At 35.2% G+C, this 26506-nt stretch overlaps 1 protein-coding gene across 2 annotated transcripts in view; it reads right to left on the bottom strand.

Annotated features, from left to right (window-relative positions):
• The window catches only part of TTBK2 (tau tubulin kinase 2), a 73324-nt gene that overhangs the window by 11570 nt on the left and 35248 nt on the right, over window positions 1-26506 (bottom strand). For both annotated transcript variants that reach the window (XM_041400771.1, XM_041400683.1), the window contains exons 7-13: window positions 14619-14684; window positions 13975-14067; window positions 12898-13023; window positions 9812-9969; window positions 8448-8664; window positions 6842-7053; window positions 5067-5667 (exon numbers count right to left, since the gene is read on the bottom strand). In XM_041400771.1, coding sequence (XP_041256705.1) covers window positions 5067-5667; window positions 6842-7053; window positions 8448-8664; window positions 9812-9969; window positions 12898-13023; window positions 13975-14067; window positions 14619-14684 — 1473 coding nt within the window. The remainder of the gene's footprint in view (window positions 1-5066; window positions 5668-6841; window positions 7054-8447; window positions 8665-9811; window positions 9970-12897; window positions 13024-13974; window positions 14068-14618; window positions 14685-26506) is intronic.

Consider the following 26506-nt stretch of genomic DNA (forward strand, 5'->3'; position numbering starts at 1 on the left):
CCCTCAAAAACCATATTCACAACTCCCTTAGAGGCTGAAAGTTCATAATTTAAGAGGTGTCTTAAGTCTAATCTTCACATTTTCCATCATCCATTTTCAAAAATACAGTATCAAAATCAAGAGTAATCCTCATTTCTCTGGCTGGCATCTTCATTCATTCAGTCTTAGAATCATAGAATCACTTAGGTTGGAAAATAAAATTAAATTCTTTAAGTCCAACCATTGCAACCATTATAACTGGTCAGTAACAATCTAGAGCAAATTTACTAAACTAACAGAGTCTGTTTCAAGGACATTGTGTACATCTGTTGATAACTGGCTAGTTGATCATTGCCTGATCCTTTCAAACAGTTAGCACATCCGCCCAACATCACATCTGTGTTTCTGAGATTACTATATTTATTGCATATACACCCACTGGGGGTTTTACAGCTGGGCCAATAGCAGCATACATTAAGAACTGCCCCTGACAGGATTAATCAGTAAGGTTGATACTAAACAATTTTGATGAAATTTCCCAAACGTGGGACCAAACTTGGAGGATACACCGGCCTGGAGAATCAAGGAACAATTGCTTCATCTTGAACTACATTAATTAAAGCATTTAGATAAGAGGTAAGAAAAAAAGAATAGGAATTGTAAAGTCTTCCAAACTACTATTTTTAGACAAAGTACATTTTTGAATTGCTTATTGATGATTCTAATAAACCTATAGCTTTGATACACAAAGCTAAAATTAACTGGTTTTTTGCAAGACCTTTTCCAGTACTGAATAAATATCTGATGGTGACACACTTAAATACCTGTAAATGAGATTGCTATACAAAGTTTGCAATTCTTTTTTCCAATTACAGTTAGAGAAAACCATGAAGAGTAGAGATAAGGAAATTTTCTGCAAGCTTCATGCTTCATGAAGGTGACTTTTTGTTTTATACCATTGCAATTCTAACCTATATCCTTTGGAAAGCAAGAGCATCTAGCAAGCATTTCTGTTTCTAAGGAAAAGGTATCTTTTAACTGTGTCAATACTAAAGCTTCAGTTCCCACAATGCATAGCTGACTTGCAACTGGAAAAAAGAAGTATTTCCAGTGTCTCATAAAAGCAGCAAATGAGGAGAGAAGGTACATGAAAACTGAATTACTTACAACTCAGAAATAAATAGAAATTTAAGAGCAAGCTTTTGATAAAATGTAACCTTGATATACAAAATTTCCATTTCGGCAATATTTCCAAATAACAAAAATAAATAGATTCACACAGTAAACCCTCTTCTATAATGCACACACACACACACACATATATATATACATCTACATGAACTTGTGTCGCCACAGCCAAGTGGGACCAAAGCAAACTGTTGTTTAATTTAAACTGAAAATGAAGATGGAAAGAGCTGTTACATGTTTAATTACTTCAAATCCATTAAATATCTGAAATATCTGAAATTAAATATCTGCTTGGTAAATACATATTGCAAGGTTTTGTGCAAGTGTTTTTTGCAATTCAATGCCAACACAGAAAATTAACAAGGCTGTGGGTCCACAACACACAAAGTCCAGCTCTAGCTCATTAGTACCAGGTGTAGGAAAAGAAAACTAGAGCTGTATAATGCAAACTGCTGCTCCAGTATAAATTCACTATTACTGTAGATCAGCTCAAATTCTTTTGACAAATTAGCTTCATACCAGTAGATATTACAGCAAATCACACACTGCAGCCAAAGCCAAAATAAAGCTATTATTAAAGCATAAAGTCAGGACAGATACCCTTAGCATGCTCTGAGTAGTCAACAGATATGTGATCACGTGCCCACAACTAAGCCAGATTAAACTGGTCTTTGCTGGTAGCACACAGAATCCATATTGCAACTGGAAAACCAAGACTGATAACATGAAAAATGCTTCTCTTACCTGCAGGCCTTTTTTTTTCATAATAGATAGCATAATTTGACGTAATTTTTTTATGCCTGAGACTTTCTCATCCCCAAGCCAATAACTTACACATTTTTCTCTCTTATTTTTTAAGTTCAAGTTTTCTTTCTTAACTGGTGCAACTTTACATTTTTAATAGAATGCTGATGCTGTGTATAACAGGTGAGAAGTGATATTATCAACAATTACAGGAAGTCCACATAGACAAACAATTTCAGGAAGAATATTTATCTATAAATGGAAGGACTGTAGACCAGAAATTTCTTTCCTTCAGGAGAAAATAAAATTATGGGTGAGTGTATGAAATACTAGTTTCTCATACAGAAACATCCATGACTAAAATAGTGAGCAATAAAGCACTGAAAGAAATGAAGAACAAAGAAAACTCACCAAAGTAAAAAGGAAATATTCAAAAAATACTTGACTTACGATAGGAAAATTATTTTATGCATTCACCACTGAAGTAATTGCTTGCATATTTAACAAGCTTATCAAAATAAGCCCAAAAAGCAAAACTGTACTTTCTTCTAAATGACAGTGAAGCAGGTCAGTAAAATATATATACCCATATGGGAGATATATTCATAAGCATGATGATCATGAATGCTGGCATGTCCTAGAGTTTCAAGCTGTCTGAAATGAGTGAAACTATTTCAGTAATTGTAAGTTTCTAAACTACTACAATTTCAACATGTATTTTAACCCCTTTTAGTAGCACACACTTGATTTACAGTCCTAAAATTAACATTCTGGGATCCAAGCCTACTCTTAGTAACCGGTGCAATATAATTAAATCAGCAAAAAAGTAAAGTATGACCTTTGCCTATTATTTTTATTGTCAGGAAGGTGCTACCTAGAAAAAAATACTAAAGAACAAGAACATCTTATGCACAACCAAGGATCACAATGAAAAAACAGTTTCAGGGTAAGTGCTCTGAGGAAGAAAGAAAAGGACTCTACCAAACAGCTCCCTGAGGTCACCAGGAGTTTTGAACAGAGAAAACGGCAGGAAGAAGAGGCATATACACACACTTGCTCCCGGTGAAGTGACAAGAACACTCACCTATAAGATCTAGGTTCTAGTACCCATCATAGGGAATATTTAAGTACCCTTTATAAAGTGGAATACATCAATGAAGGCAAAAAAGAAAAACTCACCCTGAAATAGCCTCTTAGGCTTTGTGTGGCTTTCAAGGGCTAATGAAGTAGATGGGAGACTACCCCAAATTGCCATCACAGCTGGAGTAGTCACACTGTATAGACACACTCTGTTCCCAGCTACTAAACTGACCAAGTAATTTCTATTTTCTTTATTCCTAGGTCAGTTTACATTTTCTATCATGCATCATTCACCTCTGAAACACCAAGTTCCTTCATGCCATTCATCTTGCATTTACAACACTACTTGCCCCTCTAGCATAACATAAACTATATTAATTTCCCCCTTCTTTGAGGTCATGACAAATGCTACTTATCTCCCTGCAAAGCCAGAGTAAAATATAATTTCATTCGAGTTTCTACTTCAGCCAGTATTTCTTCCAATTCATTTTATGATAATTAGCTTTGTTTGCAACCATTTCTGCTCTCATGTCTTGAAGCTTCTTCCTTTTCAGACAAAGATATTGTCCATTTTTTGCACTGTAGTACATAATATTTGTACCACCTCTACTTTAAGTTTAGAGTAAAACAGCTATTTCCCCCAAAAGAGCCACATTTGTATAAAGTGTACAGTTATATAGTGCATTTGCATAGAAAATTACAAGCTGTTTTTAATGGCTTTTGAAATAAGACACTTGATAATTAGTATTTTTTACAGGACGAAGTGCTGCTCTTTCTTGTTCATTTTAACTAAAACTGACCTTAAAATACAAAACCCGAACAACTTAAAAATTTTAAATAATTTTTCACCTTTAGAGATTTCTAACCATCAAAAATTCTTTAATGCAACTAATATTTCAAACTAAATCTCAAAAATCTGTTGTTTAACACAGTTCTGTATTTTCTATTATACAAAACTAATCTTCTATAAACTACATAATTTAAAGTATGATGTCCAAATACAACGCCTTATGAAAGGTATGATCTTGCCTTTTCCATAAGAATCTAGGCATAGTTGAAATTTTACTGTGCTGCTATAGTTAATTACATTGAGTAGCTCATTTTCACTACAAAAGATATTCCACACCTGATAATAAATGACTAGTTGGTGACAAGTTTCTTTTTCTAATGAGCTGGCAGTAACTTTCACAAAAAGCAGTGATGCAAGAAGAAAAAAATATAGCCAGGTTTCTTGGCTCAAGGGAACTTAAAAGAATTGACCTTTAGATCAGAGATGCCACAATACCTACTTTAAAAGGGGAGAAATAAAACCATGAGGTGGCTCCCAATCACTTAACCATTAATCTCACTCCTTAAGTAAAGGCAAAGAAGTCTTTGTTTAGAAACAGTGACAGGAGAAAAAAGTGAATGTTCAAAAACTGTGCAACAGAGAATTCTTCAGAAAAAGAAAAAAAAAAGGATACGTAACAAAAGCAAAGCAATCTGTTTTGGCAAAAAAAATATAGAAGTAAAGTAGGAGCTGAAAAAGTATTTTAGAAGTGAAAAACATCAACATTTCATAAAAGGCAACAAGTTGTTTGTATAGGAAGCATTAGAAATTTCTGAAGTAACAGGAAGAAACAAAGTGAATTCCAGAAGCAAACACTGCAGAAATCTTAGTGAGACATGAGAGCAAGTAACTGTTTCTTTAATTTCAGACATTTTTTCTGGAACACTCTAGCACAGTATTTTACATATTCAATTGCAATTTTATGTTAATGTACTGTAAATATAATAACTATGTGTTCGTATGTGTGTCTCTCACTGATTAGGAATCACTGCACAAGGATCTTCTTTAGACAGACAGATAGATAATTCTTTGCTAAATGTGGCCAGTTTTGTGGATCACACTTGCAGAACAATTAGCACTTCCATGGGTGACTGTAAACAGCTGTGTAACAGAATATGGAAGATCAGTCTTCAAGAATCAAGTTCCATACCTGTTGAAACTAGGAATTTCTGCTACACTGCTGTATTTTAGTGACCATCTTTACCATTTCCTCTTACAATTCTGAATGAAGAAGAGGTTTTCTTACCGGAGTGATTGCTCCTTCTGCTTGAGCTTCCATAGGACTTGTAGGGGTGGCCGCAAGAAGCTGTCCTGCAGCTCCAGACAGAAGTTCCAATTTATCTGTAAACTGTTCAGATGCAGCAGGATGACATTCCATGTCGAGAACAAACTCCACCCCTGAAGTTTGGTTCTTGGCATGGACATCTTTTCCTGCCCAACCGCCCTCTCTGGACTGCTCTTCTGGAAGGGACTCCTCTAGAACTTGTAATACCTCTGGCTCTTCATCTGAGGGACTTCCAGTCATTTTGTGCCCTAAAGCCTCATTTGTCCTGAAGTCCTGCAAGTCCCGTTCCTTATCTATTATCACCCATTCCTTAGAATCAACCTCCTGCCTGCAGGAGCTTAGGTTAACAGCTACAAATCCATTACTCATAACACCATCAGCATGGTCAGGAGAATTAGCTGACACAGGCTTTGAAGCATCTGGAAGATACTCTTCATCATAGTGCCAAACATGGTCTGTGCGGGCAGTCACAGGAGCAGGAAGAGATGTTTTCTGAGAAAGAGGAGGAACAGCAGCAACAGGAGTCTCTGCCACTTTCAAGTCTTTCTGCTTCTTCTCCAAACTTAGAGAAAAGAAGTTAATATATGAATTAGTTAAGAATTAATTAAATCATATAAGTTACATTTGAGTGTTTTCAGAAGAAAAAAAACTAGATTTATATAAAAATCTGTTGTCATATTCTAGAACAGCCTACAATGGTGCAAAGATCCACAATTTGAGACAAATAAGTATGGTGTCAAGTAAAAATGGATGAACGGTCTTAGAAATGTACACATTTTTAATTTTAGTTGTAATGTATATCACATTGTATTGTAAATATAATTACCAGAAGGGAGAATTGTGAGAGAAAAAAACTCTGTAGTGAGGTTACCACAGATGTCCACTGTACTTAATTTGTTACAAAGCAGATACTCAAAGAGGAACAAAGAAACAGATGTCTCCTGCAGCAGTTATATGCTTTCAAGAAGAATGTTATTTATTGCTTTGATCGATTCCTTACTTAGGCTTTGCATAATTTGCTTCATCAAACAAATTCAAATCCCTAGCTCCCCTATGAAGCATTCAGAAGGATTTTGCCATTGTCATGACCCCAGCTCTCTTCTACTGTCCCCACTCAGCCTCTGCCTTTCAGTCAGATTTCACTGTGTCCCCCTCCCCTTATTTTTTCTAGACACAGGCAAACTGAATCCATTTTCATACATCTGTCTCTTCTCTACCTTCAAATTCCATTTTAAGTTCTCTGTCTTCCACCAAGATTTTTTTATGCTGGTGCAACATCTTTGGGCATAACTAAGTCTGCTGCATGCAGGTAGATTTCTAACTTTTTCACTCCACTTCCTGTAAACTTCCCTTCTCATGTCATATAACCTAATCTCATCCTACTTCTATTGAGCACCTGATGTGAACCGTCTTATTCAAGATGACTTGTACTGACTGTCAAGAGTATGCCCTGAAGAAAAAGTTAATAAATACCAGGGTTACAACCACTAAGTCTTGAAATACATAATTCCAGGTGTGGAAGTCCTACTTCAACTGTATTCAAGCAGTAATCATTTCCTAAAGTAGCTACCAAGTAGTGCAATCCATTAATTGAGCAATATTATGAAAATACTTTGCTGTAACTTCCATAAGCATACTCAACAGCTCTATTCCTGCTCATCACACAGCACAGATAACAGTATCCTAATCACATATCCTTAAAAGATCCTAGCAAAATGATAACATAATTTCTTTACCAGGTCTCAAGAAACTTATCAGTGTCGGGCTTAGACTCCAGCGTCATACGCTTCTCCAGTTCAAAGCTGTGAATGGAGCGTAACTTTCGCACCAGGGGAACATCTCTGTCTAACTGGGTGGTCTCTGAGCGAACTCGAATTGGAGAACCAAGGCTCGGGGCATTAAGCATTCCATTCCCTGGTCCATGGCTGTTTTCTTCCTCTGTGGCAGCCTGTGCAAAATGTAAAGTAAAAATGTAACTCACTAGGAGTAGCACAACAAGAGGAACACAAGGTACTACATGGTAAAGGCCCTTCAAGTTTTTATTTGTATTTGGAATGGTCCTTAAGTTCATGCCATAGTTAAGGTAATTTAGATATGCTCTTCAGCACACACCTACAGCAGACAAAATACGGGCAATATATCGGTTCTGGGTAAGTCTGAGAACAGGAGTATCAAAGACACAGTAATACAGTTACATTTACTCCGACACTTCACGCCCATCTCTGAAATTTCTTTAATAATAGTCTGAAACCTAGCATTTGGTAGCATCTTTGGTCTGCTTTACAGTCAAGTGCTCTTATTAAAGAGAAGTTAGCTTCCAAGCTGTTTTTTTTATTCTCTGGAGCATATAACACTGTTATACAGTAAACCTGCTAAATATTTCTGTGATTTTAAACTGTGTTTTAACTCAACTGCATTGTATCTTAATAATGACTGAATATGATTTAGAATAATAACTGAATATGATTTAGAGCCAGGAAATCATGATCATCCTTGGTTTCTACAGGTGTAACAGAAAGTGCCTCTGTTTGAACTAGAACAATCGCCTTTCTCTCTCTTTGGTAAAAACAAACAAACAAATAAGCACATTTGAAAACAGGCCCCATGCCTTGGTCTTTCCCATAATATATTTGTTTTCCTAGCAAATAAGGAGTAACAGCTTCAAAACTAGACAGCCCTCCTAGATAAAGAATATTTTATACCAAATCTGTTTTCATGTTAAAAACACTGTTATATCAAGAAACTGGCAACATCTGTCTAAGTATGAAATACTGTGATTGTGAATAATGAAGACAGGAACCAATTCTCAGAAACCATTTCTGAAAATAAAGCAGTGTTCTCTTCTAAAGACCAGCCAATGAACCTCTGAATCAGTACAAAGGAGACAAAACCACCATATCTTATGGAGACAAAACCACCAAGTGAATTAAATGGATACTGCCAATCACACTGATGATTTGCCAACTGGAGAACATTAAAATCTTCTTTTGCACATTTAGTATCTAGCTTCTACACATGCAAGATGCAGGAAAATTTCTTTGATTTCACTCAGTGAGCAAGAATGAAGATCATGTCTGAAGAAAATTAATATGAGTAAACTACAAAGAGTCCCAAATTATCAGCAAGCTATTAATCATAAAGACCTGATAAAGTGACACAAGGCCCAAAAGCCTGTCTGCTTTTTTCATCATATAAAATATGTTATCTCTACTATAAATCATTTTCTTAGATTATTCTGGCTAATCAGTATCAGTACAACTGCCTTATTAATTATATCTTATGTGCACTACAAGAACACAAAGCTGTTCAAAAATCATCGTCACAATGCAGACTTGAAAGTACCTTACAGATCCCCAGTTTTATTTTGTTTCTGTTTGCATCCATTTCTTCCCAAACATCTTTTTCCTGAGGACGCTGATGTCCAGGGGATCCAGGTAGTTTCTCTGGTGATACACCAACAGGAATAACATTCTCTCCATCACTGAGCTGTTCATCAGGGAATACTTCATCTGTATTTTCCCTCAGCAAATCTCCTGGGATAGGAGTGGCATTGGCAATTCTACAAAAGTAGTTTAAAAAAAAAAACAGAAAAGTAAAAATTTTTATACTCTCATGTGTTTACAGAAATTATTTTCTATTTTAAAAGAAAGAAACAAACAAAAACTTACAAAAAAAAAAAAAAAAACCCACACATTTCTGCAGAAAACAAAAACTTACAAAAAAAACCCCACACATTTCTGCAGAAAAATAAATCTTGGAAATTATTTAATATAACACCTCCTACTTCCTGGCTGTCACAATTTATTTATTTTAGATACATAACTAAATACGTAAATTTTAAAAAACCAAGCTACCACATAAAGCTGATTTTTTGAATGTTTTTGAAGCCACTTCTGAGAAAATTTGCTAGAGTTTATGAACTTCCTGGCTGTCACAATTTATTTACTTTAGGTACATAACTAAATATGTAAATTAAAAAAAAAAAACAAGCAATCACATAAAGCTGATTTTTTGAATGTTTTTGAAGCCACTTCTGAGAAAATTTGCTAGAGTTTATGTCCAGGCTCAACTTCTCTCCTGATTCTTCTCTATGTATTCTTCCATTCAAAAAAATTAATGGCACCCATAAACACTTCTTATGTTCATCCATAAACACCTCCTACATTCTTCAGTCCCCTGAGATGAGTATGGGTATTATTGAACACCACATCTTGTCCAATTTACTTCATTACAGAATGTCTCATACAACATAATAAATATTATTTCAAACATAACCAAAATCTACTTCCAAATTTCTTATAAAGATCCAGTCATTTTTCAAACTTATAAAGGAAATTGCAGCTAGAATTTTATTTCAAGATTACAGAAAACAATGGGTTTGTTTCCAGGCAGTTAAATTTCCAGGCACTTAAACTCAGGACACATTATTTGGTTTCACAAAATACGATTTAGCAAAGGATGGATGAGCAAATTTACATGCAATTTCCTGGAGTACTATTTTTATTGCTGTAATTTTAGGACTGCAGTGCTGATCTTTCAGGAGAGTATAAACTGGAACCCTAAAAAGGGAAATACATCAAATGCTCCCAAACCTCACTTCTCTATGCATTCAAACTCCTGCAGAAAAAAACTAAATTATGGAGATAATTTCCCTTTGGTAGGAAGCCCCTCTGTGGCTGCCACTGAAGAGACCACACCGTGCATACCCAATTGCAGCCGGCGTAAGACGAGTGTGCAGCTGAGGCGTGGTTGAAGTTGTTGTTGTTGTCAGAGAGCCATCAGTTCCACTCTTCTCCCAGTCAAAAGGGTCGCTTTCAACAACTCCAAATGTTTTCATGCTGTTGTCAAACACAGACATGAGGAGCTGAAAATAAAGAAAAAAGTTAATAAGCTTCATTTTTTTTTAAGACATCAAAGTATTAAGAAATGTCATCCTCTAATATTGAAAACAACATTAAAAAGGGGTTTTTATATGAAACACTTCTCATTTTTCATGATTTTGAGGCCAAGATATACAAAATTCCATTTTACTAAAACAGTAAAAAAAATCCACCCACATCTGTGTTTTTAAGAGGCATGAGGCAAAGATACACCGTAGACTTTTACAGAAAGACAGAAATACACAAAGAGAAGCATAACTACATTGCTGCAGAATACCATACAATGGCTCTCTAGCAGATGAAGAGAAAATAATACATTTGGTAACACCATGAAACCAAGGAAATGAATGAGGTGTAGGAAAGGATACTTATCTGCTAATTCATACATTTCTGTATTAAGAATCATATATCATTTACTTCACATAATGCTGACATTTATACTATATAAATGTCTAAGTGTTCAATTCCCATTTTATGAAAAAGCCTTTAGAAAATTTGTGTCCATGACAGAGAAAAAAATGGCATCACTTTCCTCCCTCTGTGAAATTAACTTTGTCTCATTCTAGTCACTGATGGGAAGGCTGTGTCCATATCATTCTCTTACTCTGTAACATTTCTAAAGTTTTTTTTCCCCTAGAAGCTAAAAATCTGGGTTGTTTCCCAATCCAGGATGCTGAAAATTTTTCCTCACTCTCCTTTGGCATACCCTTTGGCAACTTAAAATAGATGGAAAGTTTGGATCATTTCTCTTGTATAGAGTGGTCTCACCCAAGTAATTTTTACTCTCAAGAACCTTCTGTGTGTCACCTGTCCCAGTCATTTCTGTAATCCTACTGAAGAGCACAGAGCCATACTTCACTCTGTCCTTTATATACTGTGTTTAATTCTTCTCCTCCTCCAAACATTAAGCAGTGTCTCTGAAGTAATTTTTGAAGTCATTGTCTTTTAAATCTTTTCAACAATTTCTGCTATAAGCCAAATGCAAACTCAAATGCTTATTGATATCAGGAGGCTGAGGCAATGTATGCACAAATACCTGAAAAAAATAAACATCTGATATTGCCAAATCAAACATGGCTTCTTGGCCTAGGTGATGAACTTTTTAGACTACAAACTCTTCGAAGCAGGGATATACATACATTCTTGTTCAATGCTCACCCATAAATACAAAGAATATAGTAAGTAGGAGTAACACCACTGCAAACACAAGTTAAGAGAGACCAGAGTTTAAAAGAGCCTTCTCACTGCTCTAAATAAAACCACCTGGCTCTGGTCTAAAGTACATGAGTAAGACTTGTTGTTGTAAGGCTCAGGCTGCAGCTACACAACTGCAAATGTTCCATGAATAGCCACAGGACTGTAAATTACTGCGCTTTCTCTACCATGGAAAAACTCTGTCCTGGTATTGTGTTAATTGCTGAGTGCATGTGCTGTGTTAGATACCAACAGATCACAGAAAAGGATTTGCAAAAATATGAATGTCTGTATGTTTTATCATTCAAATTCTGTAATGTAAAATGTAGTTACCAGTCTATAATCAAGGTTTTTCTATGCAACATCAAAATTTCTGCAAGAGTACTCTTCACCATAGGAAAAAAAATCTAATACATCTTTATAACCAGGCACACAAAACATCGAAAACTTTTTCCTCATTTAATTGTAAACTATAGGAGAAATTTCATGGAAATTTGCAATGGAGAAGAGGAAAAAAGAAATCAAAGTATTTCTTTTTCAAGAATACTGAACATTTTTTGGATTTGTAATAACTTTTTTTAACATTCAATTTTTTTCACAAAAATTGATTTGTTTTGCAAATATGCAGAATCATGTACCAGTATATTTAGAGAAATCCACTCATAACAGGAAATCAGTTATTCCTTGAGATTTTCAGCTCTTATTTCAATTCTTATATCGCTTGATTTCTTTGTAAATCTTACCAAGCAAAGTAGAGTTGCTCCTATCAAAGTTACAGTTCCAGAGCTAGTCAGATTTATTTATTCAGTTGAACCAATTACACTTGGAACAACAGAAACTCATTCCTTCTGATTTCACTGATTTAAGGAGTTGAACAAAGGCACAGAGGCAGACAGGTCCTGCAAGTGGGAAGCAGGAATGCATGTTTCTGGGAGCCAGAAGGAAGGCACACAGGGACAGCTTGCCATGGTGTGCAGTTTGATCAGTGCAACCTCTCCCAGTGTGCGAGGCTGAATAAACTCTCAAGTCTCTCCCTCCCTGCTTTTTCTGAGCACTCCTCTGCTGCTTTCCACAAACTGGGAAAAAGTTTTGCATTTATTTATTGTTTAATCCTAGGTCAACACTGAGTGATTTAAGACACATTTTACAGCGTATCCTCTCGGCACATAGCACCTTACCACTGAGCAGAGGCTGTCCATTTCAGCAGGCAATACTCTCTTAAACAAAGAAAGAACTCTCTTTGTTTCTCTTAAACAAAGAAAAATGACTGGTCTTCTGTGATCTCTTTACACAATACTTCAGTTTTGAAAACACACCATGAGTGTATGTTGTGCTCTAGCTGTAGGTGCTGAGTTCCAGACTTTGGAAAACCGCCAGAATGACAATCCCTGAGAGAACAATCTGATCAATTAACTTACAGAGCACGTACTAGAGACTGTGATAGTAGGATAGCTCCCAATCCTAACAGAATACTGACTGAAAACCAGGTGTCAATTGTTTTTAGAAACTTAACAGCCTTACACTTCCCAAATGAAAAAAAAATAACATTTGAACCATAAAGTTTCCATGGCACTAAATGGTCATTAAATTAACTTTGTGGTGGCACAAACCATAATAACTATCAAGATTACACAATGAAATCAAAGTAAATTGGAGATGAAACAGCGTAAAATTCCCTTCTTTATAAAACAGAAGGACAAAATAGTACAAGTGTTTACCTGGTAATCAGGCTTTGTGAAGTAATCCAAATTAGAAATGTGATCCAGAAAGACGTTGAATTCTTGAGGGAGATGTTTCAACATAAGCCTGTGTTCGTACCTTTCTTTAATGGAGCCCACTTGCTCCTAGGAGTAAGTAACACAACAAACATTGGCACATCTTCCTTCTCTGTTACAACATACTCACATTCATGCTACAGCCATTCAATACACTACTAGCCAGAGAGATGGGTCACTACATTACACTGAATGTTACTGAGAAAGGCCATTCTACACCAGAGAGCAAGATAGGAGACTCTGGTTTTGGCCTCAGTACACTTGCAAAATAATGTACAAACTTCAAATTCAATATGAAAAGCCATTTAGTTTTCTACTGTGCTTGTGTTGTTCGTGTTGTCTGTTTGAATGCTGACTGGTATGAAGAGCTGTCACTAAATGCTCCAACCCTTTCTATTAGTATGTTTTAAAGATCTGAATGTCTTGTTGCATCATGTCAAGTTCAGTCACTTTTTGGTGTATATTCAGTCGTGTAAGATGCATAAATCCAAACCAAAAAGAAGATGCTATACAACACACTGCTATCTACCAATACATAAACCACATCAGAGAGTACCCTGGTTTCAGTATGATTTCAAAAGAAGTAATACCAGGCTGATTAGATGTTTTCTTTGCATACTTCACCTATGACATATGACTAAAAGCACTATTGCATATTGCGCAATCCACTTTTGTTCACCATCAAACAAGAAATACCTACTTGACAAATAATCAAAAGCGTGTGATAGCTGAAATAAAAATACTCAAGCGATAACAGGAATAATGAAGTAAGGGGCAAATATACACTTCTGCCCTTTACAATAATTTAAATCTAAAAGTATAACCTCCTTTCTTCCCAGAACACTTAGTGAAATTTGATTGCTTTTTATACCATGACACTAGTCACAAGAACTAACACTAGAAAACACTGGAAAATATAATGTTAAAATTAATTAATGATTCTAAGAGGAATCTTTATCACAGCATTTCTCTGGCCAGAAATAAACCTCCTTTATGCTCTGGTTTCACCTCTAGCTTTACCTTATCTTTTATTTTTCTCCAAGGCAGCTGCCCAACCACAAATTCCACCAACATGTAGAAGAGAGACCAGAGGTCATCATGCCGACCCATTTCCTGTAAAAGGAAGTATTATTTTAAAGCATATTACAAATATCTAAACAAATGGAAAGATAAGTTCTTTACTGTTCAAAGCTTAAATTATTATATAAAATTTAATATAACCTATGCTGCAAAACAAGTTAATTAAATCAAGTGGCTATTTTAAGGAGAAACATACAAGTAAATTTCCACAGAAGACAGAGAGAAATAAAATAAAAGTTGAAGTGTGTTAAAATAACATTGCAAATCTCTGCTTACTCAGTATGATGTTAAGACAACATACTGAGCATTATGTACCTCACAAAACTCAGTAGCTTCACTTTTTTAACTTATTAACTTGCAATACAACTGAACACCAAAGATAAGTGTTAGAATCACTATTATTTTTACAAAAACTTTTTTCCTCAACTACTTTAAATTACATTATCCTTTCACAAAATTTATAGCTGTTAATTTCTACATAATAAATGCACAGATAAGAATACAAAAAAGGAAATGAACAGTAACTGTGTAACTGACTGCTTCCAGCTGCATGAGATGGTTTTGATCCAGACTGTGATACTCACTCTGTTTCTGTGAGCGTTGATTGATGCGTATCGTACCGTTCCTCGAAAGCCAGCAACAGCTCGTGGCTGTCAGAGAACAGGAAAGAGACTCATTGTCAGAAAGAAGCCCTCTGACTACTGAACTTGGCATCTACAAAGTGAGTACAGAGCCACAACATATCTCTTGAGATTTTATTTCAGTTTACTGTGCAGCTACAAGTTCTCAGTGGAAATTCAAGTGGGCACTAACTGGCTGACCAATAAAAACCAAAGGCTGCACTAGAGAATTTAAAATATTTCTTTCTCTTCCAGTTTCTGAAAACCAGCATTTTTTCCCTGATAGTCTAGATATCTTGTGATCATAAGTCAATTGATGCTTTATAATCAGAGAATATATTTTCCCATCCTTCTTTTATTCAAATAAAAGTATTACAGAAGGAATTATATAATTGATGGCAGTCATAATTAGTAGATATTTAATTTTTTTTAAATCAAACTGTGATATTATTACTTTGCCTAAGAGAGATATCCAATCCAGGCTACCACTTAATTAATCATTACATATAGACAAAACCGCCAGGACTATTAAATGCGCTTTCTTTTATGCAGTCTTATCTTCCCAATAAATGGTTCTTTTTCTTTCTTGTAACAATGAACAAAAGAAGCTTGAATTATCTACCTCACCTCTGACTTGTACTTAGAGAGGTACTGGTGATCTGTCTGCTCTCCCAAAACTCACGACAATTTTTAAGATTTTTTTTTTTAATTTCCACAATACATTAAAAAGTCTGGTTTGATATATACACACAAAGATAACCACAATACATAATTGATACCTTATTAAGAGAAAACACTTTCACCTCTCTCTACCTAAATATATATGTATAATTTTTTCTTATCCACCAACAGATGCTATAGAGAGGTATCATTTAAATAAATCAGGAGTCGCCATTACTGTCAATAAATCTAATTATTGAATCCAGCAGGATTATGCAACAACATCTTTAAAAAAGGATTCAGCAGCCCATATAATCAATATCTGCTAGAGTAGTACAACGAGAGCTGAACCAGTATTAGTTAAAGCAGAGGATATTTTCTAGGGTGTTCTTAACATGAAGAGGAATTCAGATGATATTCCACAGATCTGAGACTTTGCACATCATTATCCAGTTTAAATGGTGCTCAGAACACATTTCACGTTCAGGCAGGACAGACTCAACTGTCTGTCTGCCATATCTTTAATTTTATATCATATTCCACACTGAACATTACCCTGAAATGAAACATTACACTGTAGTTGCAGAAATTTCACAGTACCATGCAATTAGAAAAAGAATAGCTCAAAATGTTTTAAAACTGATAAATTTTAGGGGAAACAATTTTTTTTAAAAAAAGCACTTAAATCTCCTTAGTAGTTCTCAGGTTGGTAAATCATCCAACTAAGAGTAATATAGCATCACTGCCAAAACAATGAAAATACATATAAATTTTAAAAAATATGTAGTTTAATGAATAGTATTTTCCCAGGAGGGCACTGAGAGCTTAACTTTAAAATAGATGCAAATACAAATTCCACAAATCTCAAGAGGATATAGTTTCAGAAGATGAAACCAAACGTTTGCTGTCTTTTGCCTCTGGCATGAGTGCTGAAAAGGAAGGACTATATTCAGATTTACTTAGTTAAATATTTCTGTTCTTCTGAGAATAATGGAAAATATGAAACCTAGGATGAAATGTCACTTTCATTTCTAGCATCACAACTTCAATTTCTGCTTAACAGCTAAGACAGAAATGCTTTGGTTGCTGGACAAAGCAAGAGAAAAAGACTAGGAAATGTCATATTATAACTAAATTATCCCATTCAGTTTACAAAAACTAAAAATCTGACCTATTCCACTTCTGTCCTGGGGAAGAAATGTCCTTATGAGGAAATTCATTGTGTACCAATTCAAATGCTTTTGAATGTTAAAGTCACAGTCATCCTTATCTGCCCTAACATGATTTCAATTATCTGAGAATCACCTGGATGGGAATGAAAGAAAAAGGGAAAAAAAAAAAAAAAAGCATGAATATTGTTTCTATCTATGAGCTTATCATGAAGTAAATTCTGAATTCTTTATTCCAGCAAAGACATCGAAAGCCTTTCATTGTCTCTTGCCTTAAAGTATAGTTTCTATAATTGGAAGTAAAAGCATATGTCACTCTGTTATATTTCAAGATGCAATAAAATACCTTTTAGTAATGCAGCTGGTCACTTATTCAGCAGCAGTATTATAATGGCACACAACTATAATAAAATAATTCTACCATGTCTCTCTTGACATAAGTGACACTCTGTAGGTCAAATCAAGTTTGCCTAATTCAGAACAGAACTTATAAACTTCTGAGCATTTGCATAACTTCTGAAACTGTTTCAGAACTTTTCATGCATCTCACATCTCATGTAGCCAAAGAAAAATACTAAATCCTTCAAATTTAAGTCAAAAAAATATTTTGAAGATACATGCAGATGAATCAAGCAGATCCAGAGAGTACAATGAATTTTTCTAATTATAAAGGTACTTTCTTAATGTAACATCAGGGTTTTTTGGAGGTGTTGCTGCCCTGAAAGCATTTGGCAATGTTTCAGATAATCTACATGCAGGAGATTAGCAGCTCCTAGCAAAGTGAACTATTTCCACTAAGCACACAGCTTTCAGACTCCTGGGAAACACTATGCTTACAAACCTATGAATGCTGCTTTTTTGGAGTGGCTGTGGAGGAGGCAAATCACTCTCCTTAGCTCAATTCAGTGTCTCTAGATAAATGCTCTAGGTTTATTGCTTGAGGCAACATTGGAAAGGTTACACAGAGCAAAAAAGTTAACTTGTTACTGCAGTCACAGAAACTAGAAAATCAGCATGAAAAGAAAAAATCAATACTGGTTCTTTACATTATATCTGAGACACACCATGGCTCTCCCAGTCAATCAGGCCATGACTGAGTATTCCCAGGTGTCTAGGTTTTGCACCGAGAAGCCAGCAGTGCTGCCTCTAGAGTAGGGCTCAAAAGCCATAGGGGATAGGTAGAGAAGCAGCCATTTTTGTTAGCCCAATTTTCCTTTGTTAAAGTTAGAATTCTCCTTTTTTATCTTTTCCCTCGAAAAAAGATAATTTCTTAGTTCAAATTCCACCAGAAATCTATTTCCATGATTGGAACTACACACAGTTTCAATTATTTGAAAACTTTTTTCATAGCTTCAACAATTCATATTCCAATCCTCCCCTTTTTGAACATAATAGATTTTGCAGTCTAATACAATGCCTAGAATGTGTCAGCACCAGTTTAAAACAAATGAAAATTTCAGGGATCAGTTGAGTAAGGAAAGAACAGGCAATTGAAATACAAATGCCATTACAATATATTATAGTTCTCAATTGATTTTCACTTCATATAAGCTCTTCAAACCCACTCTTTCAGCTCTGTCTTAAAATCCACACCAGACACTAAAAGAGAACATGCACTTAGAACTTTTCATCAACCCATCTCCTGCTAGTTGTTGGTATGACACATACCTTGGCCTCAGATACATCTAAACAAATGTGATTTCCAAAAACTGCAGCTGTCTGATCCTATGCTACCTAGCTCCAGCAGAAGCTGAGTAACAAGGTAAGTTAACAACTAACAATGCAATTAAATTTTGCTATTGTGAATTCTAATAGACATGTGACAAAGGAAAATTTATCTCCTACTGCATGTGCTATAAAGAGCAGCACCATCTCTAAGACAGCAGTATTTGATACACAAAACATCTCCTGAGCTACTCAGTTTTCAGTCTGGAGTACTCAGCCAATGTGACGCATGAGCTAAAGACTACAGTCGTTCCAAAGCTGATTTATGAGCAGACAAAAAGTCTGGTGGGCTGAAGAGGGTAACAACCTACTAATGTCTGTCACAAACCTAAACTTACTGCACTGAAAAATCACACAAGATAAGTCTGCCACGTGTATGTTTGCTTTGCTCCCCGCAATCTTTCTTCTTTCTCTTATTCCAGGAGCTGAAGCAGAGATGACTGTAAGAAGACTATCTATATAAACCAGCTACGCTTTGGCAAATAATTTCCCCATGGAGCAGAATATTGTTTTATTTATCTCTGTAGGTAAAAATTTTACAGTTGTTCTGCACTTAGTAGACTGAAGAATTGAGACCTTAATTTTTTTATGTTTTGTACTAATTTTTTATGTTTTGTACATACCTAATTTATTATTTATAATGATAATATATTAAAGAAGTAGACTGTTTCAGTAGTAGACTTATTTCAACTATGGATGGAAAGCAAAAAGTACAAGGAAGCTAATGTACATACATGTACCTTCTTTCCAGTTCTTTTCCCTATCCCACAGGGTCAGGAGCGGGGTGGGGGAAATGAGCAAGAGGCTTTGTGGTACTTGGTTGCCAGCTGAGATTAAGCCACAATAAAATAACACATTTTCTTCCTTTTAAATGCTTCAAAGTTAACTCAGCAGAGAATTTAGCCCATAGCTCAGAAAGAACTGGAAACCAGACCTTCTGGTTTGATTTTCACTTGCTTCTATTTTCACCAGAAAACAAATTTTACTGGATCAAACCATCTGTCTTTCCACCACAATAGCTTTTAATTTCAAATAAATAGGACAGCTCTCAAAGACTTTCAGTTCCTGCAAATTTAATGAAAATTGGTGATTAAAGACAGAACCCAAATTAGTACACTGATACAGAGACAGATAGTTTAAATTCAATTAAAATGGCTCACATCCATCTTAAGAGACACCAATCAGCTGGTCGACCAGCATTAGTTTTAGGTGGCATATAAATACAAGCCTAATCCCAAAAGTGCACCTAGGTACTGATCAGAAAGGTAAGCTGTAGTATGAAGCTGAAAATACTAAGAAATTTGGAGGTCATAAGGGTAGCAGTACACAAAGTAGTAGAAAAACTGTAAGTTTCACCATTCACAGAATAATTTCTTTCAAAACTAAGATCAAATATCACTAGAAAATTATTTCTTTTCTTTTTTTTTTTTTTTTTTTTAAGCCCATTCCCCTGAGCATCTATTAGCTCTACGGAAAATAAAGGAACTGCTGAATCAGAATATAGAACAGCTATAAGCACCTTTCAGAATGTCTAATTTAAATTTCTAAGTTAAATTGTTTAATGATTGTTTGGATATGATACCAGTGTTCTGCACACAACAGGAAAGGAGGAAAAAAACAATATACCCTAACAAAGTATTCTATCATCATAATTTTTCATATCTCAGCTATTAATCAAACTGTTTCTTCAGGCAGGATATCATGTATTCAGTTTTATTTTTCACCCCAAAACCCCAAACTCCAGGCCATAAAGAATCTTCCTCTCAAATATAACCACACACATTTTTCTTAAGTTTTTTGTTTAATTATTTAATTCCAAGATTATTCCACTGAGGTGTTACAAAACAATGCAAAACAAGGTCACACTGCATGAAATTCACATATCCATTCTACTTTTGTCACCAAGTCAATTGATAATGCTCTTCTTTTCATCTTTTGCATTAATTCAGCACCTGCATTTTTCACCTTTGCTACCACACAAAAGACACCAGCTGGCTGTCTCTGTAACGATGGTTTCCTTCATTACTTTGTCAGTAATACAACCAAACTTGCAAGGATCATGTTCAGTGGGTGCTGAAAATGCTACTTATATACACTACTATGCATACACTGCTATATATATATATACTATATATACACTATAAACTTGTGCCCTTAGTAATCTCCCTCTATGTCCTTGAAGGAGGTTTTAGCAGACAATAATTAATGTTACACTGGCAGGTGTAACATTGCTGTATCTACAGCTGCACCGGTCTGTCACTGGTAGGTGTTATTACAGCTATACAATATTTAAAAAACCTTTGAAACTCAACAGTCTAAGAGTTATTTTATTCTCTCTATTGAAAATGTCTTCACCAACCTCACCAAACTAACTCCTATCTCTTCCTTATAAAAGCATTTCTAATTCAGAAATGGAACCTCAAATGACTGTTATAATTCTTTCAACTTATGCATACTGCTTCTAAACCAACACTCCTCAAATAAATTCAAAGACGTGCACACTAATTATTTTAAATATTTGTTTGCTTATGAATTCTTGTTCATTCTATGACTTTCTGCTGATTTATAGAGAGTTCAGTACAAATGTACTACGTATTTTTAATGCTTTACAATCCCAGCATCTTCACATGAAGTACTGAAGAGAAGCAGAGAGGCTGTTAAGAAGGCTGGTCTCAAAATACATGGTTAAAATACCTGTCCTATGTCTGCAGACACTTGGTAACAATGAAAAATTGGACATAGTTTTGCTTTGTTAGGAAGAAATTCTTTTCTCAGAGGGTGGTGAAGCACTGGAACTGGTTGTCCAGAGAAGCTGTAGATGCCCCGTCACTGGAAGTGTTCAAGCCCAGGTTAGATATGCATTGAGCAACCTGGTCTAGGCAAGGGAGCAGGAGCCAGGTGATCTTTAAGGTCCCTTTCAACCCAAATCATTGTACAATTCTATGTGCTCAGTGCTTCTTCTCATTATGCCTTTGTTAGACAAAGGATGAAGAAACTAATAAAAAAAATTATTTTAGGATTGCCCAGTTACAGACATTTGATCCTGGGAAATTCTAATGCCAAATTTCAGCACACACAGGTCTTTGCTTTGTAAGCATTGGTGCAGAGGTGTCCAATACATCATGCACAGCTTCCATGCAATTGCTGAGGAGGAAAAGTAACGTTTTGTCACTGTCTTGTTCCAAACAATTATGTTGCAAGCTAATGGTGTATTCACTTTAAGAGACAACTTATAAACATCACCTTTGAAGTATATCAATCTCTAAAAGCCTCAGCGAACTATTACACAGAAACTTATCAACATATGTTTTTCAAAAAGCTCTGAGGAAAATGAAAAATATTTCAAGAGGAAAAATAAATACTCTGTTCCTTGTTTAGGTGTACACATGCAATCCTCAGCTAATCATATCCCTCTGTAATGTACTGTTCAGCACTGAGAGAGGCCATTACTGAGAAGAGATAACATAAGGTGAATGCCAGCGACAAAATGCTTCTCAACAGGATGAAAGAGCGACTGAACAGTGCATTTAACAAAATGACATGCACCATTACCCTGCAGCACAGGGCTTCAACAATTTCAGTCAGGTATGCAAGAGAGGCCTGTTTAGGACAGTGGACGTATCTGAGCCAATTATTTATTATACTCATGATACAGTGCCCTAAGATATCAAATAGCTCCCTGGAACTTTGCTGTACTATTTAATTATTTTCCATGAAATCTGCTGCCATTTAATACTGTACTCATAAACATGTCCTAGGTGTCCTTGGACTTTGCTTTAACCCGTGTCACTCAAAACAGAGGTGTGTCAAGGAACTGCTGAAGAAACAGTATCTCAGTGCACCTTAACTAAAACCAAAACCAGACCAATTTCATAATCTTCTGCAGATGAGGTTCTGCCAATCATTTACATTTAATGGGTGGTCTCATTTTATTCCAAATTTTATTCTGAATGCCATGTTCAGTAACTATTCTTGAACAACTTCCAGGATACAGATTCTTATTTATAATAAATTCACACAGTCAAGGGATTATTCAGTAGTTACCAGCATAAATTCTAAATCATGAAGAGCACTGGAGCAAACAAAAAAAACCTGCACCAGTTTTAGTCAACACTATTTGTGGACCACTTCTGAGTCTTATTTCTTAAAGTTGTATCACTGTTTGCTATAATAGCATTTACTTGAAAAGGAGATTGAGAACTTTAAGCAGTCCATGGGTCCAAATGGCCTTCAAAGAAGACAAAACACTTGTACTGACCATTTTGTTTACAACAGTGTAGCTTCACCATCGCTCCTTTAGTTCTTAAAACTATCTCACTCCTTTTCCCCATCATAAAAAGCATTTAATGGATATAGCTTCCACTATTTGAGCACCATAAAAACACTGTTCTCTTCCAAATACAGAAATTAACAATCTGCAATTCTTCTGCCAAAATGACAGGAGGTCAGGCAGAATAACATGGAAGTATTCCCTAGACTTCTCAGCAATCCAGATAATCCAGAGTCTTACTAGAAGAAATATCCATGCAATTCAAATGTATAACCATCCCCAAATTTTCACAAGTAAAAAACCAAATGAAAAATACAGTATACAAGAAATTTATACCTTCTGTCCCAGTATGTAATTTAAGTACAATAGATTTCCAAAGCTTTCAAAATGGATATAACACTCTGCTTTTTTATTTACCAATACATTTTTGTGAAGTATTCTGTGCAGGATTGTTTTGGGTTGTTTATTTGGGCGGCGGGTGAGGGTGCGTTCCATCATTTGATTGGTTCTTTGTTTTGGTTTTGTGTTTGTTTGATTTTTAAAGTATTCAGCTTCTTATACTACATTTCTAGAACACCACCTGTACCTTAAAGTGAAACTTGAAGATAAAACCTCATTTGCTGAAAATCCTCAGAACTTGAGGGCACTGATGAAAGGCGCTTAACTGATTTGTACAGAAACACCTGATATGGAATAATATGGGCATAGTTTGATGTGAACAGATTTGTAACTGCTTCCCTAGACAATAAAAAATCTAGACATTTGCATTCACAATTGCTTTTACAGCATTTTTCTAAGGGTCAGACTGTACAGCAGCTGCTGTATCTCCTGCTTTAGCAGAAGTCAAAGACAATTTTTGTCACTAACTGGTCACGGGTAAAGAGCATGTGTAGTGCCTCAGAAAATTTTGGTGGATACTCTGTCAACTTTGGATTTGAATATTTCTGTTAATGTTCAGAGTAAATAAATACTGTAAAATACTTTAAATCTACTTATTGTTAAAATAATGTAATTTTGATTTTTTTACATGTTTTCAAATAAATGCAGGAAAATTTAGACACTTGAGATTAAGGTCATGGTAAAATATCGTATGACAATGAGAACTCTGACAAAGCTCTTAATTTTATTTAAATAACCACTGAAGAATGACCTAAAATGTAGTCACTGGGAAGGGCAGAAGAAAGGTGGGGAGATGGGGGGATGCAATCATAGGCTTGACCTAAAAAGTCTTATTTATCAAAAATACAACAATTTCACAATCAAAATATTCTCCTCTGAATACATTTCAACCCGCTAGTCACGATACTCTCAGTAAAGGAACCCCACATTCCAAACTAAATACCAAATTTGGCAGAAAGGAATTTTCTCCTTCAATTATCTTTGCTGAGTCCAAATCATCAGATTCAGGGGACTGGCTGTTTATCTCAACAATTATTTAGGTTGCCAGTAAGACCTGTATACTGAGCAGAAAAGCACTGATGTTTTAGATGAAAAGGTTTTATCTAAATGCCACCTTCTTATGGATAGGGTTTTAATTCTGTTACTCCCAAGCTTTTTCACCTCAGCTTGCATATATGTTATACTATCTTCTTTGTAAAACAAATAAAATTCACTTGTTTATAATTTGCAATCCACATAAATAAACGACCACAAAACTCAGGCATGTGGTATACATGATGGTTGAATTTATGGATTTTTAAAGAATTATGACCTAAAATTATTTTTTAAAGGCTAATCTTTTTAACAGCAAAGACTAATGGCTTATTCTTTTATTTTGTTTTGCTTTCTTTGTATTAAGTTTAATAGTACCTCAGAAAACAGTTGTGGTTATGGTTCCCTTTAAAACAGGAGTGATGACAACTGCCTAAGAGCTGGCTGCAGTACTGATGATATTAAGAATGCAAATGTCCTTCGCATTTTGTCCCTCAAGGTTTTCTATTTCTGTACCACAGCTGACACCCTCACTTTCCATTTTCAGCATGTAAACAGAGACATGGAAATTGATGGCTGTATGAAGTTAGGTTTACATGCAAAAAGAATCATTTATTCTTCATCTGCATTAAAAACCAAAAATACGCTAGTACTTACTTCTGCTATCTCTAAGACAATAGCAAACAAAATGTTAGGTACTACACCCTCAAAAAGCAATAAACAGCAGACTACGAATCTCATAAATATACTAAATTTGCATCCTGCTATATGTATTTGTTTGATGATTAGAGTACCCCTACAATTTAATTCTAATTACCCTGCTTTTCAGTAATCAATTCTTATCTACACCATTAATTCGTTTATTGCTTCCTCTCTCCAACAATTTATTTGCTTGCCTGTGCTTCATCCTTCTTTCTTTTAACAGCCTACATCATCCCCAACAGTTTTTGTTCCTCCCACACTCAATTTTCTCTCTTCTGATCTTTTCTATCCCAAGAGAAGGCTCTTCCCACCAGTTAGTAGTTCCTTACCAACCTCCATTCTATAATTTAATTCTACATGTACCCCAAATATCTGCATCCTAGCATCATCCCCACCATGTAGAATCAGAAGCTGTTACCATTCATTCATCTTTCACAAACATACAAAATACAATAAATGTTTGTTTCTGATTTTTAAGTTTTAGTCAGGTAATAGCGTCAGATCATACAACTTAATAAACTGCAACTCCTCACTACTCTTTTCAACATGTTTTTACATTTTACAAATATCTTGTTACTGAATACAACAGAAATATCCCTCCCTCCTTGAAGTCAGCTCCTCACAAGCATAGTCGTTCAGACAGCTGGAATACAGGGCAACTTTGGTAAAATAGATGCATGTCAAAATTAGCAGTTAAAAATGTTTTATTTTACAATAGTAATTCTGAGAGAGAACTATCTGTAGCATGAAAAGGTGTGCAAAGCCTTGTTTTTACTTTATGCTTTAGGTTTTTCTTTCAGTTTTGGAGATTCACATAGACCTCTATAGTAAAATACTATAAGAAGAAAACTGCAACTATAAAAATTAATTTTAAGGTTAGTATCTGGAACAAGCGGAAAAATGTCTCTGCTAACTGAATAACCCAAGAGAATGTAAAACTCCTGGATCCTTCAGATGAGCAATAAAGGCATTTCCTTTTGACATTATGCTCAGACACTAGGGCAGACTAATAAAGCTTGAACACGTTTTCATTACGTAAAATTATCCCTCAAAATACTCCTTCCTGTAATTTTCTGAAATGACCTTTTACCCCTCTTTATTAAGAGGGACAATATTTTCCTATAAGGAAAAAGCTAAATTTGAAATAACAGTGATTTTACAGTGAAATTACAGATGATTACAGAATACCAAAAAGGACTAGTCTTTTTCTAACAGTTGTTGTATTACATTTATAACCAATTTCATCCCTTTTCACTAACTTTACAACAGATTACTATCTACACAGTGGATATGTAAAAATAAGCTTAGAGCATTGAATTCCCTTTGTAGGGAAGAGGAGGAAAGAGAAAAAAAGACAGCTACAATATCCTGGAGGTATATTATTTCAATTTTTTCTGAAAAAGAGTTCTGATATTGCTGGATGAGGAAATTCTGCAGTTCTAGAGAGAGGCTATTTCAGTTGCAGTGTGTGAAAAGATTGTATTAAAGAGCAAAAAAGGCAATGACAGAAGTACATGGGAAATCTGGAAAAAGAAAGAAGAAATTTGATACTAGGTTTTACAAACACAAAATATTTTTCTATGTTTACAGCAATTTATATCCACTTTAAAAAGCTCATTGAACTCCTTCACTCTTTAACTCCATGCCATGCTTGGTATTGAAAGTTTGGGTCAGACGGAATGGATGACCCAAACAACACATCATTATCTAGGCCCCCAAGTTAATCTATGAAGAAAACCTGACTGATGATCCCCAAGAGATATCTGTTTCCCTTCTGAATTGTGTCCCTCAGTTATGTAAAAATTAGTGCATCCTGCACCAGCAGTTCACATGAAGACTGCTGTTGCTTACCGACTTCAAAAACTTATGCTTTACATGAAGAAGAGACTCTGATG

This window comes from Onychostruthus taczanowskii, unplaced genomic scaffold (assembly GCF_017590055.1).
Source record: "Onychostruthus taczanowskii isolate IOZ18803 unplaced genomic scaffold, ASM1759005v1 scaffold1, whole genome shotgun sequence".
In the NCBI taxonomy this organism is placed as follows: domain Eukaryota; kingdom Metazoa; phylum Chordata; class Aves; order Passeriformes; family Passeridae; genus Onychostruthus; species Onychostruthus taczanowskii.